The following is a 19,018-nucleotide window of genomic DNA, read 5'->3' on the forward strand; positions in this document are numbered from 1 at the left end:
ACAATCTTTTGAATTTAATTTTAGGATTTGAGGTACACTAGAGGTGCACATTCAGTACAATTAAGCACATGCCTCTTTCACAAGGGCAGACACAATTTTATGATTTTTTTATTATTTAATCACTTACTACATTGTCAGAAGTGTCTTTTTCCATTACCAGCGAAGAACACAGACTATATAATGTGAGTGAAAGCATAACGTAAATGTGTATCTAGCTGGATGTTGACCATTTTGGGATGAGAGAAGGAAGGCTCCATGGTGACCAGCTCCCCCTCACTGGGAAAGTACAATGTGCCTCTGAAGCGAGAGATGATGGATGGCATAGATTAAAGGGAGTGAGAGAGAGAGTGGGAGGAAGTGTTAATACATAGAAAAAAGAGGAGGGAAGATGTGTTGTTGTTGAGAAAGACTGAGCCAGTGAAGAAGCATGTGAGCTTATCAGAAATGAATGAAGGGAAAAACCCTATTGATTGTTTTATAATGACCAGTTCCAGTGATGCATAGTGTTTGTCACTGTCAGTGATGGGGAAGGTACTTTGAAACTAGGCTTGGGCTTTGGACAACATATAAAAAAAAGAAAAAAAAGAATACACACCACATATTCATAATACATTAATCATAAAGGTAATACATTTTATTAAAAATCTGATACGAATCCATGTGATTGCTTTGTGTGAGGAACACAACCAAATGCTAGTCTTTAAACATTGTCATAATTGTTAAATCACACACTTGTTAAAAATTCAAAATTTTCTGCCTCAAAAAGCATTATGACAGAGGTTTATGTCATAGGTTCATCTGCTTGATGACTGCGATATGCCATGTTTTGGATGACGTGCATTTGATTGAGAAATGTGTGCCTTCGCTAAGTAAATTGGGATAAGATTACCTTAGTTACCTTAAATTTTACTTAAAAACTATTGCATACTGCACTTCCAATACAACACATCGTCATTTGGACTACTTTGATTCTACTTTTTGCCATCTACATTTTTGTAATAAATTAACACTTTAGATTAGGGAACACCATTCACTATTAACTAGTTGTTTATTAGCATGCATATTACACATTGGCTGTTTATTAGTACTTATAAAGCACATATTAATGCCTTATTCTGCATGACAATATTTTAGATCCCTTAACCCTACGCCATACCTAAATTTAACAACTACCTTACTAACTAAGCAGCAAATTAGGAGTTTACTGAGAGAAAACTTTAGACAGGGATGCACCGAAATGAAAATTCTTGGCTGAACCCAAACAAAATGAAACACTGGGCCGAAGGCCAAAGGCTGAATATCAAACACATTTTTTCCGCATTTTTTCCTGATATATTTTGCCTGTTTTTTCACCATTACATAAATTGGATAGCCAAAATGTGCTTATTACTGTTTTGTCTAGCTTTTCAAAGAAAAAAATCAATTACAAAACAACAATTAAAAAATATTTACTTAACACTGAACTTTTTTTAATAATCCTAGCAAACACTATACCAACAAAGCACAATTTAACTTAAAATTAATAAGTTAGTAAAATATTTTTTTGCCCATTTTTGAGACCCCTTTCTTGAATCAGGCATGTATTTTTTACTGTACAAATAAATGCAGCCTTGCTGAGCAGAAGAGAATTCTTTTAAAACATTGGGAAATATTACAGATCCTAATTTGAACACTATGTGTGAGTGTTCTAATAAATGTATTGTAATTATTATTATCATTATTATTGTCTTTTTGTATTTTATTTTAAAAATGCATAAAAATGTTACTGAGCAGCTGACAAGTAACACAGTTTCAGCGCAGATTTTCCTCGTGCATTTGGACTTTGAACCCTGGCAATTTACATGTATGCATACAATTTTTTTTTAATTTAGTGTTGATTAGGCTATTATAGTTAAAAATACATTTACTCCACACTTTGATTGACAGCTGTCACTGCCTCTTGTGACCGTGTTTACTCCTTTCTTTTCAAAAATTGGATAGGATTTTAAAAATGTCTTATGTACTACTTCTGACGAAGTGCTGTTAAATATAGGTGAAACTACGCCGCAAAAAAAGAATAAAAGAATGCATGCACGTTTTCTGAATATGACAATTAAAAAGCAACAGCCTGATGAAAATGCAGGACATTTTCTCAATATGCGATACGCGGGACAAGGGGTGAAAGTGCTGTGCAGTAAAACACAAAGCGGGACAGGAGGACACCCTAGGCCTCATGCACTCCCTCATGTTTTCCTTCTGTTTTCACCCTTTCATTTTCTTATTTTCTTTTTTAATTCATCTTCATTTTCACCCGTATATCCGCTCCTCTCCCTTCTCCTCTTCATTTGCTGCTCCTCGCATTTCCCTGGTTGGCTCTCAGTTAATTTTGCTAATATCTGCTGCGCTCCCTTCAACCTTCAAATCCCTCCGAGGGTCTCGCCAACGCCTGCTGAATAAAGGCTGATGGTCAGCAATATTTGAGTATGTGTGTGGTCTGCATTTGAATGTGTATATTCAGATTTTGTAGTCTAGTATAAACCTACATGAGGATTCAGTTCATTTTAAAGTTAAGTAAACATTTACAGTGTCTTACTACTTACAGTGGTAATGCACTACATACTGTTTATTTGCATCTAAAATTAGCTGTCAGTTTCTGACCTGTGCTTCACCTTCCCATGGCCAGACTGAAATAATGTTTTTGACAGCAAAACCGCACACCACAAACACACACATAAACACATTATTTTTGACAGGCTAATATAAATGCTATATGTTGTATCGTACGCTGACATTGATGTACCACCTGCCTTCATTCTTTGCTTTTTCTGTTACGCAATGACTCCTGGGTAATGTGAGGAATCAGCATCAAGTCCTCACGTCACGTTCCTTTCAACCCGCCACACACTTTCTCCAGCGCATCCACATTCAGCATTCTTATTTCCCTGTCGGTCCAGTTTCTCACTATACTGTGCCTCTCTAACTAGCTCATTACCCTTTCTTACTGTAGGTTCTGCATTGGTTCCCGTCCCTACAGACTGTGAGGTTGTATCATTATATTTGTATTTAATGAGCACGTAGTTTAAATACCAGTTAAATCAAAGCCTTGCAGCGGTAATTTATGTTGACTTCAAGTCATGACAGAATGGTCATATTTAAGACATATGACATTAAAGCATGTGAACAGCATAACTGGGATTTCCTTTAAGCCTGGAATTTTTGGATTGGCAGCTGAAAAAATCAAGCAAATTGGTATAGCCTATTAGTCATAATGAATATAGTGTATTTGTCAGAACGATCATAACGAAATGTTAACTTTATTTTGTACTCATTTTTGGAATATTTGGAATATTACAGCTTGTAAAAAAATACTGCATTTTCATAATTTTCATGAGAATCAGGGTTTCTTTTGATCAATGACTTATCCTTTTGACCAGGACTTTTCCAGTTGTTTGTGTTTATTTATTTACTTACTAACCTACCTACCTACCTAACCCAGTGCTGGAAAGAACAATTTACAATTCCATCCATCTTCCAAACTGCTTGTCCTCTGTAGGGTTGTTTATTTATTTATTTTGGATAATTTTATGTATGTAATTATTTATTAATGTGTTTATTCATACACTCATTTATTTATTTGGAATATTTTTAAGTATGCATTTATGTTTTTATTCATACATTGATTTATTTAGTTACATGAAATTACCCCATAGCAAATCTGCACAGGTGGAGCTGGGGAAGGTGGAGGGTTTCTGAAGTGCGCTGCAACTGCTACAGCAAGCACTAGCCAAGTATTTGAATATTGAGCAGCGAGCTCATTGGCTACTGATGCGAAAAGAAACAAATCAACTGCACCATGTCAATGTTATTATATCAGACTGAGTGAGAATGTATCGGCCTGCGCCATTTAGAGTTTCATGACAGAACTTTGTATTTATATATTTTTTGACATTTGGAGATCTGGAAATCACTATTTTAAATCACATTATTTCCTGTCTCACTTGTGCTCCTGTTAAAATTCATTGTAAGACATCTGACATGAAGACTTCCGGAAGCCTCTGTTGAGTGCTGTTACGTCAGTGTGCTGCGTGACGCGTGATGCATGTGGCTGAGTTCAGCCAGTATGTAACCCACTCGAGTGTAGGAGTACCTCGTTACCATGCAAACATATTCATCAACACTGACAGAGAGTGAATCTTTTAAAGTCGTCTTGTGATTTACTAACATACTGACTGAAATAACAGTTCATATGTTTACACCATCCACAGAAATAAGGATGATGATAATGATGACCTGGTAGTATAATGACAGAAAAATCTAATGGCTACAAAGCAGATACTGTTTTAAGCAGAGGAGACGTTTTGCACGACAAACTGACAACTGTGTATGAAGCTGAATATGGGACTTAATTTGAATAATCCTTATTAACTAGAACACTCTCAGCTTCCTGTTTCCCATACAGTAGGTGCTGCTCTGTAAACATGCAAAATGACTGACAGACAGAAAGATTGGTCAAACCAAGTATCCAACTGCAGCCCATGATCACAATTTTTTTTTTTTACAGATTACAGAGCTCACACTCTCAGAAAGAAAGGAACAAAGCTGAAAATTCTGTCATTAATTACTCACCCTTGTATCATTCCAAGACCTTCAGAAAACAAATTAATATATTTTTGATGAAATCTGAGAGCTTTCTGACCCTGCATAGACAGCAATGCTGCTACCATTCAAGGCCAAGAAAGGTAGACATGACATTGTTAAAATAGTCCATGCAAAGAAAACAAAAATAGCAACTTTTTTCAACAATTTTTTTCTCTTCCATGTCGCGTTCACAAGAGTACCACAACGCATGTGTGTGGTGCTGCTGATACAGGAGCCAATTTCACTGATCACGTGAAGAGAGTAAGAGAGGCGCATTGAGTGCAAACACTTCGGGTGTATATGTGCGCGAAGGTGCACGCTACAAAAATTATGAGCAAATTATATCGGGTGGAGGATATGATTTTCAAGCAAAATGTAAAAGTAAAGTAAAAGACTGCTTCTTATAGACCCTTTTTGTGCCGACGTCACGATTACGTCACAGCGCTAGCTGGAGGCAAAACAAAGGGAAAACTGGAGGCGGCCAATTCAAACCAACACAGATTCGGATACATAAGGAGCTTAAAATATCATCTTGTTGTGATGTTGGGTGCCAGGACTGACGTAGTACAAGCTCCAATTTGAAATTTTATTGCATACCTGCTGCCACTCCCAGAGAAAAAAAATAACGTCAGCTGTAATTAAACGCGATAAAATGAGCGGACTGGACATGATCGCCAAAAATGCTCACGTTTGCACCGCACACCAGAAAAGGTTAAATAAAGTATTGTCTTTTGTTGTTACGGGCACGTCTAAAGATTTCTTATGCATCTCACGACTGTATCGTTTATGAAATGTCTGTGTGCATGTATGTAAAACAACAAACTGACGAGTTATATGTAATATACCTTGTTGTGATTGATAGTGGATGGAATTTCTAAGAACTTGGTAAGATAGAATAATCAAATACAGAAAGTTCAAAATTAGTTTCTAGAATTTTTATTTCTAGAAAATATTCACATTTTACTTTAAATGTACTGTATGTAAAGTAAAGGTACTGTAATGTAACCGTATACTTAACTTACATCATTTACAGGATATACTTTAAAATAATTATTTGCCCATTACATTATACATACATCTTCAAATAATATATCCATCACATTGAATGTTTAACTTACATTTTTTTTTTTATTTTGGCCCAGTTCACTCTCATGTAGCTGTAAAAATAGTTGCCTGCTGAAATTGAAATATATATATATATATATATATATATATATATATATATATTCATGACTAGATAGACACAGGTGAGTTTCTCTTTACTAGGTTTCTCTATAAATGTGAGTCACTCAACCGGAGGTAATCCTATCAGAGTGAGTACAGGTCGGCCAATCTGGTTTCATCCGTTAAAGTTAACTTATTTAAATAACAATCACGGTCATGCACAGTGAGTGATCTTACATATGCAGGTAAAATCGGATTTTCTCCAATAATTGTTAAAAAAACAAGCTAACAAACTTCATAGCTAGTGTTAGTGAAGCGGTCAGGGGAATCTTTCTGCCTCCACCTAAGCTCCGCCCACAGAAAATCGTCACAATATTTACTAACAGAAAAAGGGTCTATACCAAAGAAGGTGAACGTGTTTGTTTTCTTGTCCAAAAAGTTTTAATTTTCTTTTTGTTTTCATTTAGTCTTTTTTGCTGTTAACCTGATGTTACACTTTAGAGAGTTTTTAAAATAAATTTTTTATTTATTTGATTCCACAGTGTTTGCTAAACTTTCTGTAATTTATTAGCCGAGATATACTACAGCATGTGATGTATATGCCATGCCGCGTCTTATTTGTTTTTGTGAATAAACGGTATATAAGCTAGTTTGTCACTGTACTGTTTTATTGTTGTTGTGCTTTTCATTAAGAATAATAATGAATCCATTTTTCTAGCATTCATTTTTCGAACGGTGAACTCTGTAAGATGTAAGTGCAACTGACAATTATCCTTTCTTGTAAAACCAAGACCGCAAAATCAAAAGCGTCCTGACCCCCTCTCCCCCTCCAAAAGGGTGTTATACATACAACCCGAATTCCGGAAATATTGGGACGTTTCAAATTTGAAATGAGCTTTGAGCTTTTCATTTAGTGGATAAAAATTTCTCAGTTTAAACATTTGTTATGTTCTCTATGTTCTATTGTGAATAAAATATTGGCTCTTGTGATTTGAAAGTCTTTTAGTTTTCATTTTATTCAAATTAAAAAAAAAAACCTCCCAACATTTCTGGAATTTGGGTTGTAATACCAGTTTTGGCGCAAGTTTATATATCGGTGTGAAATTTTTGTAATATAATATAACAGTTAAATTCAGATGGGGCTTCTGTGAAACCAAGGGGCTGCTAAAACCTAGATGAATCCACCGCTGGACTGTTGAAGAAATCAGTCAAGCAGAACAAAGTACGATTATGCAACTGTTCCCATTTAAAAAGTTTAGTGTAAGGCATAGCGTACTGAATTTGTGCATCAAACATAAAAGTATGGCTTGAAGTTGTTTATATAAATTGTTTGGTTTGAACTTTTCATATGTATTAATGGCTTAATGAAGCAATGTTTTAAAATTCTGGTTTGGGTGGCTGTCAGCACAAGCAGATTTCATTATTATGATGTATAATGCACATTAGTGCACAGACAAAATAGAGAAAGGACAGGAAATGATGAGAGAATGTAAGGTCTGGACCAGGAAAATTACATGTATTACACATGCTTTCATTTACCATGCTACTCTTGTAAGGCACCACTAGTGCTCAGTACAAAACAGTAGAAATATTCTTATTGCTTACATTTTAGTTTTGATTTGGTAGCACAGATAATATCCCAACTTCTTTGAAATACATGTGGTGCAACTGTGAAGCCAGAGTATGAGCATTTCACTAGAATGACTACATTTGTCTTGGATGATACGATTATAAAGACACCAGTATTTGTTATGTTGTGGATGCTTCTCAACTAGCACTCAGCAAGACTCAGTCAGCTTCATCACTCCATGGTAATTCAGGCTGAGATGGTCTTCTCAGCAGGATTATTTGGGGGTTTCTCCATCTTCTTGTTGTAGGGCTGTAGCCATGTTGTTTGCACTAGCTTGTCAGTCTCTGCTAACTCTGCAGTTACAGTGAAGAAGAAGATCTTTGAGATATACTGGGTGGGGTTGCACCACCCCTAGTTATTACATACATTTTAACTTAAAGGATTCATGAAATGGAGAATCAAAATGTTCTTAATATTTACAATTACACAACAGTTTGTTCTGGTTCTCAAATCTGATTGGCTAAGAGGTCTTTCTAAATGTCATTGCACACTGCCTCTGAAACTTTCATCCATCATAAAAAAATTTACAAAAATTTACAAAGATTTTCTGCGTTTTCGCATCCGTAGCATGCATGTTGATAGGAAAGGATGAGGAATACGGAAAGTTTCGGACTCAGTGTTCAATGGCCTTCACTATGAGATATTCACAAAGTCACGGGAACAGTTTCAGCATTTGTATCACTACGTTTGCCACATTTCTCACAGTGGGTGTCATCGCAGATAACCAAATCCATTGTACATTATGCACACGGTTGGGTGAAAAAAAAAATGTATAAACAATTTTCACTCAGAAATAATGTACAAAGAAATATCAAGAAACATGGAATTTGCATGAAAGTAGGACGACTGAAATAGTGTTTCCTTGTAATATTCTTCAAAAATCTTTGTTTTACAGGTCACTCTTAATTATAATGTAGAAACATTCATTTCCTGTAGCTGCTTTGTGTAGTGTATACGATTGAATACTGACAGGCATTTATAGTAAACTAAAATATACTTTAATTCCAAAACATTCTCACTCCTCTGTGAAAACTTTGGCATCAATATGCAAACACAACAGTCATGGGAATTTTATTTTCATGATTAAATTATTACGACTGATTCAAAAAGTATTAATATTTCAAGTCTTCGGAGGCAAAAAGATTGATTTGTGAGAGGAACAGATGTAATCACCATCTGCATCCACCATAAAGCTCAGATCCTGTGCACAAATTCAAAAATTACTGTGATTATATGTATGTGGGCATTTATTATGCTTGTACATTTTTTATTCTATTTTTTCACCTTCCTAATTTTGTAGCAATTTGACACTTGTATTGTGCTTTGAGATGTTTATTTGTTTCATGTTTTATGTTTTTTTTTAAATTACGTTTTGTAAAGTGCATTAGCCAGCTATTGTCGCTAGTTCCGTCGTTACCAACATCGTTGAACGATTTGATGATTCCCGAAAGAGAGATATTTCATGTTTTTTTAAATCCCTTTTCAAGAACTACAGCTTGTTTGGACTACAGAGTTGTTTTCCCACCTACGGAAATTCGAATGGTTGGCGGATGGGGAGAATGCTTGGTTGAGCACTGCATGTTTCAAAATCGAAACCCGGTGCGGGTTTTTTAATATCACTGTATTTCCGATGGAAACCGACTGTTTTCCGAAAATTTTGGATGTCATTTTCATTTAATCTTGCATGTCTGAATTGATATAGCAATATGGACGAACTTGCTGTTTTGGCAAGGGGCGGGGCAGTACTGAAACACCATCTAAGCTGTTCGCCAATCACTGGGACACTGGGACAGCTATCCAACACATTTAGTTTTTCGGAAGGTGGGCCTTCATCAAACCCAGAACTAATCAAGCCGTTTGTACCAGGCTGGGGAGAAAGGTATTGTAATAATGTAAATTATGTGAAAAATAATGCAATTTTCGAACCACCAAGCATGAGAGCATGTTCTAGTACACCCCCAAAACAAAATCAAGACTTTGTAAAAAAGCATAATAGGACCCCTTTAACAACGGCCCTATGTTGTTGAATTAATGTGGTTCAAACTACGGAGATGTGACCGTGTTCAGGAAACAGTCATGACTGGCTAGTTCGTTTCTACAACAATGCATCATACTATGGTGGTTAATCAGTGAGTTATGTCATTGTAGGGGAAACACACCCCTGTTTGTGTCTGTGTGAACTTTGTTTATGAAGTATAAGGTTCAGTCAGTGTAGATACAAGTCTGTGACCACAGAGCAAAATGAAGACACAACCCACGAAATGCGTGCCTCTAAATACATTTCTGCAGCACTGTTATTACATTCCTTACCGCACGTTTTGCAGCAGTTTAAAAGTAAAACGTCCAGTGGTGCTAAAATGCAGGTTCAATACGTGACCCTAGCACATTTTTGTTACGTTGATATAGGCACATATTGCTGTGTTTGTATTATGTTACTTCAGGTACGTATTGCAGTGGTTCATAATTCAACTATCCGAGGAGTGTCGCTAAAAGTTAATGCTTTATTAATCGATAATCAATACAATGAACCTGCAAATCATACTTTGTGTGAAAAGGAAAAAAAGTTGTGGGAGTTCTGCCTCTAGTGTTCATTTCAACTGGAAACTGCAGCGATTCATATGTATAAGTACGGTTTATGAGTTTGCAGAAATGTAGGTAGAGGCACGTATTTCCAATGAGCATATGTTGTAAAGACAACATGCCTTGTTTACCCATTAAAGGAGGCTAAAAGGCAAAAACACTCTAATTTTAGCACTCAACACCAGCTTTTATGGACATGCATTACATCATGTCTCCTCAGTGTGTTTTTCTTCTGTTTCAGTCTATTTCTTTTTCTGTGACATGAATAAATTGCAGGTTGCAATTATCAAGCCATTTTAATAAGTGAAGAGAGGTGGAGAGAAAGAGAGAAACAAGGCTGGAGAATGTGGAAAAATAAACAGATGTTTCTTATAATGAGAGGACGGGTATGAGCAGCAGACAGCTGTGCTATTTTTACCCTCCCACAAACAAACGCTTCATCTCCACACCACAACACTGGCCTTCAGTACAGCTTTACTTTTACTAACAGTCAACATTTTCAGGAAGCGCTTTCATGTTTTTGAAAGAAGTTTCTTTAGTTCACCGAAGCTCAAAATCAAAAATGCAGTAATAACAGTGATAGGTTACAATTATAAAATAAAAATAACTGTTTTCTATTTTATTAAATTTGAAAATATAATTTATTCCTGTGATGCAAAGCTGAATTTTCAGCATCATTACATTACCAGTCTTCAGTGTCACATGATCCTTCAGAAATCATTCTAATATGCTGATTTACTGCTCAAGAAACATTTCTGATTATTATCAATGATAAAAACAGTTGTGCTGCTTCATATGTATAATTCTTTGTTAAATATAAAATTAAAATAATGTTGTAATATGTTGTAATGCTGAAAGAATAAATAAAAATATGTGCAACAGAAAACATTACAAACATAAGAATTCTATTTAATTCCTGTTTATTTGCCACACAGAAAAATAAAAAGTCATTGTGAGCACATTGCATTGTGGGATATAGTAAAGCTGTTGGGTAAATCAGTCTAATGGTTTACTTAAAGTTGTAGTAAGTGAAAATTATAAAATAAAATGTGAAAACATTTATAAATGAATATATATGCTACTCCAAATTAAATATTCAAAAGCAGCTGCAAAATGACTATAAACACACACGTTTGTTCTAATTCCATCCCAAACAGCCTAAAGTTAGGCTAATGTTACATGCTGGAAAAGTTGTTTATTCCACTTATGAATAATCAATTATTTTAGATTAGATTAAATTAGATCAACTTTATTAATCCCCAAAGGGAAATTAAATTGTCATGAAAATTAAAATAAAATTGAATATGCCTCTAATCATGCCTAAGACCCCTGAAACACACCAAACATGATACAATCACTGTAATGCACAGCCTTTCATGGCTTAAACACAAGTAGTTTCCTTGTGCATCAATAAATCTTTTTTTTTTTTAAACTCCAATGAAAATGATTTTTTAATCATTGTCGGATTATGTTTTGAATCATGAGAGACAGATGTGACTCCTACACGAGACTGTGTTAGTGTGTTAGTGAGTGAATATGTGCTCATTCTCCCTGTAGCAAGATAGAAATACTCTGGTTACGTAACGTTGTGGAAATCCTTGTGTGCTACACCTATGTCTTTATTACCATCATTGTCATCACTATTATTGTAAAAAGAGCATTTGAATAGAGAGTTGGGAAATAAAACTTGGTGAAGGAACAGACAGAAAAGGCGAAATTAAATGAGAAGGAGAGAAGAAATGATTTGAGGGTAGGAGACTGTTTTCATGCTTTAGCTACAGAGCATCTTCTCATGCTAATCAACAGACTACTGCAGCACAACAAATCACCAGAAACCAGAGAAGCAATGAGGGAGAGCAGAGGTGCAGAGAAATCCAGTGAAAAACAGAGCAGAGAGAGAGAGAGAAGAGTGCAACATTACCACCCACTCACCAAGATTCAATCCAGCTTCTCATTCTTAAAGGGACAGTTCACCTAAAAATGACAATTCTATCATCATTTACTCATCCTCATGTCGTTCCAAGCCTGTTTGCATTTCTTTGAAGAATGTACCAAACAGTTGACGGTAGCCATTGACTTCTATAGTATGGAAGTCAGTAGTTCCTGCCAACATTCTTTAAAATATCTTCTTTTGTGTGTGAAACAACATTAAACTCATGGAAATGCACATGGAATTCTGTAAAGCAAGTGAACCAGAAGGTTTAAAAGCAAAAAACACAAAGATCTTTATTAATGCGCTCACATGAGTAAATGTGTGCTCTTTGAGGACGGATTTTCCAGGTGGATGAATGAATGTCTGGTTGTCTTGCCAACATAATTCCCGTGGGTCGTGTTTGCACCATGTCAGCAGTGCTTTACAGATCCTTACGTCATGCATAGATACTAAGTGGAAGTTAGCAGGTTTACTTTTTAGCTTTTTATTTTATTTTATTTTATCAATGCAGCCTCATGCAATGTTTCAATATCTTTGAAAAATGTGAGAGTTTTACACATTTATTCCATTTACCTGGTAGGATTCTGGTGTAGGTGTATTTACTGTAAATGTGATTGATATTCGTTTATATGTGCTGTCTGTGGTAATTAGCATTGCATGCCATATGCTTCTCAACTGGTGGGTCACAGTTTTTTTTTTGTGCTGTGAGTTACTGGCCAAGAGTACAAAATTCTGAAGACATTTCGAGACCAAAATGGTCAAAGTTCCTTTTCATGTTATTTTAATAATTTTGCATATTTTGGACCAGTTCTTCCTTTGTCATGCTTTAAAGAAGTAGACTTATTGATGTGTTGACTAACAAGCATGGGAAGTACTTAGGATTTTATGGTTTATTCATAATATTTTATATTATGATTTTAACTGATTGGATTTTACATTTAAAGTTAATACATTTTTAAAGAACGAAATCTATGCATATTTCTCTCCTAATTCAGGTGAGACGACTTTTTCACTGGAGAAAGCTATATTATGGATAGAGGATTCGTATTATATCCAGAAGCAATGGTTTGAAGTTAAAAATGTCTTGATGGATTTGTTACTTACAAACACGCAGCTTTTTGCTTCACAAGTCATTAACCGATTGACTGGAGTGGTGTGGATTACTTGTGGATTATTGTGATATTTTTATCAGTTTTTTGTACTCTCATTCTGACGGCACCAATTCACTGTAGAAGATCCACTGGTGAGCAAGTGATGTAATGCAACATTTCTCCATATCTATTCTCATGAAGATACAAACTTTGTAACAAGCTAATTTAAATTTTTGGGTGAACTATTCCTTTAAACTATTGTCACTATTTAACTTTATTCAAATGAGGGAACCAATTGGTAAAGCATGCCTGCAAAGTCATAATTTGTGGGAATTAATTTGTGGCCATCAATTGTATTTCTTCTGCATGTCATGCACAGGGCTCTGTCTATTGTACTGAAATACTATCTGTTCATCATTCAAGGTTTCAGTAAAGACAGTAAATCTGGTGGGCTGCAGAAAGTCTACAGTGGGTTAGCACTGGAGATTTCAATTTTAAACCACGCAATAAACATGAGAAAAAGCCAGTATGGTGTTCCATTGTAAAATGGGTCATATGAAGTACGCGGGAGTATATTAGTTGTAATAAAATGGTATTTTCTATTATATATGATGGTAGTGCTGTACTAATCTTTGAAGTACGTTTTTAGTAACATTTTAAGCACCATGGCCTATGAAATGAATACAATTATATATATCAAAATACCATGATATTATCTGATACCAGCACATTATAGTATATGGTACCTTACAGTTTTTTACCTCTATTTCATATGAAAATTCAATACATTGCTGTTTACCCTTGTGAAAATGCATACTTTCAGAAAGAGCAATTATTACAGAAGTAATATATATATAAAAAATACAATCAAGTTAATTAATATTACTCAGTACATAAATATATAATTACATTGTAACAAGGAAATAGTGTAAAAATGGTTACACCTTAAAATAAAGTGTAATCAATGTGAACTGTCTTTAATACACTTTTAATTCTATTAACATTATATTATCTGCAAGTACAGTTTTTTTTTTTTTATAATATAGACACCTACTTTTTAATATGCAATTCACACACTTATCTTAGAAGTAGCCCAGGATATGAAGGATTTGCATGTGTATTGGACTGGACAGTCATAAAAATGGTTGTTTAGTTTATATATTAGTTGTTGAGGGTCAGAATGGCTCGCCCACAGCACGCACGCACACACACACACACACTCATGCTCCTTCTCCCTGTGGCTGCATGGAAATGCTCATCTCTTTCAGATGTGCCTCTCGTTTGACAATCGAAGCCGTGGGGGTAGTGAGCACTTGAATGAGTTTCGGACAGCGTGTGTAGTTGAGTGTGTGTTAATGTGATCATGTGGGCGGCTGCAGCGCCCTGTGATAAAAGGCAATAGTTTGGAACTGAGCTGGAGGGCATTACTGCTTGTTTGTGTGTGTGTGTATCTCTAATCACGTTTATTGGAAACCAATAGAAGTGCTAGCAGATGTTACAACTGTAAAAGATAGTAGTGTGTGTGAGTTGTAATACAGGGTCGTGCACGTTGTAGTACAGCTTATCAGTAGATGTATGCGATGTTTGCTTATACATTTTTTTTCAATGGAAAGACCTGCAAAACTGTTCAGGTTCATAAAAATTTGGACTGTTTTGAATATAATACTGGTTTACTGCTTATACTGTATATATGTTAGACCACCTACTGTATAATGCACATTTCAAATAGTTACATTGTTGTCACCTAATATTGCATGTCTACTTTGGTGAGTTGTGTCTAGTTGCCATCTAGGAAATAAAATTGTGGACTACTATTCAAAATTTTGGGGCCAGTAAAATTGTTATTTTATTATTTGAAAGAAATTAATTGTTTTATTCAGTGAGGATGCACTAATTTGATTAAAAGTGAAATTTATATGCTACACAATTTTTATTTCAAATAATGGCTGAAAAAAAATATATATATATTTTCCACAACGATATACAGTAAAGCGTCACACATTTTTCAACATTGATAATCAGAAATGTTTCTTGAGCAGTAAATCAGCATATTAGAGTGATTTCTGAAGGATCATGTGACACTGACAGGCGTAATGATGCTGAAAATTCAGCAATAAATTACATTTTAAAATATATTACAATAGAATTAGCTATTTTAAATTGCAATAATATTTTCACAATATTATTGTTTGTATGCATTTTCGATCAAATAAAATCCAGACTTGGTGAGCAAAAGAGACGTTAAAAACATTAAAAAATGTTACCAACTTTTGAACAGTAGTGTAGCAGGTCAAGATATTCAGCATGCATACAGAAAAGTTGCTTACTGCGCACAGTATGCATACTGTGTCCAGCAAATTAAGTACAAGTAGTACCGTGGTGCATTCCAGACATAGTCATTATGTCTAATAAGCACTGCGCTGAACATCATCTCTTTTCTCCTGCAGGCGAATTCTCCACCAGTAGTGGTGAATACAGACACACTGGATGGCTCACCATATGTAAGTATTATGCATGTTTTAGTCTTTAGAGCTAGAAATAATTAGTGGTGCAGACATGAATGATACCTCAAACCAAGAATTCCCTGACACTGACAATAATAATGCCCTGGCAGCCACCTGCAGTGCCACCTGCAGCTCACAGCACCCTAGCAACCCACAAGTTTTGGGGTTTGGGACGTTGTGATTTTGCCATGTTTTGTTGATTGTGGAACAACAGTCATAGCCCACTAAATCTAACCCTAACCATAACTTACCCTAAGTAATAGCTAAATAAGAATGTTATAGAAGCCCCTAACTCTGGTGTTAGTAAATGTAGATATTTGCATGTCTGTTACTGTATAATGTATGTCTTGAGATGACATGTCTTAAAGGTTCTGACATTGCGCTTGTGTTGTCTTGTAGGTCAATGGAGCAGAGGGAGAGATTGAATATGAAGAGATTACGTTAGAAAGGGTAATCTTGCAAACAATTACAGTCCTGTATTTTTTGACACAAGACATTCTTTGAATGGGTGCTGTTTTCAGTTTGACAAGGTCATTTTGATCAAGTAATATTTTGTGAGAGTAAGATTTTACATATTCTTGTGAAAAAGAACTATTTTTAATTATATTGAATGTGTACTTCAAATCTGAAAAGTATATTATTACAAAACTGTACTTGAAAAATTATATAATATGAATTAACCAAGGCCGCTAATTTAAAGAGAGACACTTTGATGACTGTTAACACACTTAAGTACACTTTTAAAAATTGTACTTTGTTATAATGTCAAATTAAAAGGTTTACTTTAAAGTACATTTTAAATCATGTTTTAATAACCTTTTGTTGATTATTAAGGGAGCATACTTAATTTGATGTATTGACTAACATAGTGGAGTACTTGATTATAATTTTATTATAAGCTAATTTAACTTTAGTGTGCTATTCAGTATGACATTGAAATATATTTTAAATGTATTCAATTTCAACTTCATTACAAATGTGTAATTATGAAATACAAGTTTCAATAGAAATTACATTAAGGTATATTTTAGTTTACCATAAAAACTTGTCAGTATGTTCAGAAGTACATTTTAAATTAACACAATAAAATAATTATGAAATTATATGTAAATATGTACTTAAGGGGATTCAAAAGCACTAAGTTCACCTTATTGCATTAAACATAAATTTAAACTTAAATACATTTTTATTTAATTGCAGTTAAGTGCAATCAAGTGTCTGAAAAATCACATTCAGCTCACACTTAACTATATTTCAGCACTGTGCCGGCATACAGCGTCGTTGCGCTATGGACATCCCGAGTTTGAATCCAGGCTCGAGGACCGTTCCCGGTCTTGTCCTCTCTCTCTTTTCCACTTCGCTTCCTGTTAACTCTAAACTGTCCTATTATCATAAAGTCAAAAACGGCAAAAAATAAATAAATTAATTAATATAATAATATTATATAAAATTAAGTATATTACTTCCATAATATTCTTTTTCACAATGAATAATTATAACATTTCAGTGTTAATAAACTGCATTTGATATCTAAAGTTAAATTAATGCATGTAAATATATGTTGGCACCCATAGCAGAGCTTCACTGTATGTAAATGAGGGACTCTCATTCTGTCAAATGAGCCAGACATGTATGTGTGTGTGTGTGTGTGTGTGTGTGTGTGTGTGTGTGTAGGGGAACTCTGGGCTAGGCTTCAGTATCGCTGGAGGGACTGACAACCCTCATGTCGGAGACGACCCCAGCATCTTCATCACCAAGATTATTCCAGGAGGAGCCGCTGCACAAGACGGGAGACTCAGGTAACACACAGCCTGTATGTGGATTGCATACACAATGGCCCCATAAAGCATTTATACACTTAAATCACATTTATAAATGTATAATGTCATTGCAATAGATAACATTATTTGTTTTATCTTTAAAAACCTTTTTGTGAAAAATATAAAATACTGTATTTTTCTTTGAAATGAATGCCACTTGCTTTGATATTTTCTAATGCAATGATATAGAGCCCTGCATTTCGGCCCGGGCCTGATGGGCCCCGACTTTTTTACGTCCCTAGGGCCGGGCTTCGGGACAATTTTCATGTCATAGTTTAGACATGGGCTGGGCCTCGGGCCTGTTTTAGGCTTTTCCTTATTTTTATATATTTTAGACATCCATCAATTAGTAAAGAAAAAAATTGCCACGCTGGTGGAAACAACACGAGGCGTGCTACCACGACAGTCAAGAGCGGCTCGACGGTGTTTAGTGTCCCGCAGCAGCATGTATGGTGCGTGCCGTCAGTGCAGCTGAAGAGTTCTGCTTCAAATACATGCAATAAAGCTTGCCGTAAAGCCCCAGCAAAAGTAATTACCATGTATGTGTCCGGGAGAAATAGTAAGGAGATATTTGAATTATTTACTAATAAACTAGTGTTTTCTGTGTCAGTGTCGCAAGGATGAAGATGATGATCCTAATTCGCCATCTTCTCATTAGACGCACCTTTAGAGAGAAGTGCATCTTCACGGATTATGATTATAATGAAAGAGTTTTTGTTTTTGATTTGATTTATTTCATTAAGTAGTAATTTAAAGCTTTCTATATACATATTTATCATGTCTGTGAGGCATGTATTCGCTGACTTCCGGTTCATTTTTGTGAAGCGCTCCTGTTCAAGACGAGACGGCAGAAAGCGCATCATTGTTTTCTTTATTTTATAAAAGCACCTATAAAAGACCCTTTACAGTTCTGAATTATGTATTACTCTTACCTTTATAAGCAAAATAATTTTTCCATTGAAAAAATGCAATTGATTGCGCTGTTGCCTCCATGTCCTGAGGTTTAGCTTCCACTCTCTGCACAAATTATTGGATGCAACGCACATTTATCTAGGTTTAACGTTTAAACATTGTTATATGCTTGAACTGTTTTAGTATATCTATAGATTCTATTTTAGGCAAGTTGTTATGAATCGAGAAGGCTAAATTGATCAAACATTAGCTATGATCAGCCTGCCGGTCTGATCGTTTCTGCTGGCCGCTTGATCATTACTTTAAGAAAGAAAAAACGTATTTAATGAACAAAAACTGCTCCGAACGTTTTTCTAATTGTACTTAATAAAAAAACGAAATGAAATATAATCACTTTGCCATTACATACAAAACTAAACTATTTTAATAGCTGAAACATGAGCCGTTTTTGGAGAAGGGGGGAAAAAAAAGACGGGCTCGGGCCAGTAATTCTGATGAGCTGTCGGACACGGGCTAGGGCCTGAGCGTCTCGGGCCAGCGCCGGGCTAGGGCCTAAATTTGAGGCCCGTGCAAGGCTCTACAATGATATTCATATAATTTAAATGCAACTTAAGTAAGGATGCACAATGAATCGTATTTTAATCACTATCAAGATTTCTGCTGTTCGCAATTTATTAATTATATCTGTCAATTTATTTTTCCATTTGCATTATCTTATAATAATAATATAATAATAATAATAATAATGCATTTTATTTAAAGGCGCC

General features: G+C 35.1%; 1 protein-coding gene across 1 annotated transcript in view; it reads left to right on the plus strand.

Annotated features, from left to right (window-relative positions):
• The window catches only part of dlg4a (discs, large homolog 4a), a gene marked incomplete at its 5' end in the record, with an annotated part of 163,705 nt that overhangs the window by 108,934 nt on the left and 35,753 nt on the right, over nt 1-19,018 (plus strand). The window contains 2 exons of the mRNA XM_079419726.1: nt 15,919-15,969; nt 17,194-17,318. Of these exons, the coding sequence (XP_079275852.1) occupies nt 15,919-15,969; nt 17,194-17,318 (176 nt within the window). The remainder of the gene's footprint in view (nt 1-15,918; nt 15,970-17,193; nt 17,319-19,018) is intronic.

Source organism: Barbus barbus (assembly GCF_936440315.1).
Source record: "Barbus barbus genome assembly, chromosome: 6".
Taxonomy (NCBI): domain Eukaryota; kingdom Metazoa; phylum Chordata; class Actinopteri; order Cypriniformes; family Cyprinidae; genus Barbus; species Barbus barbus.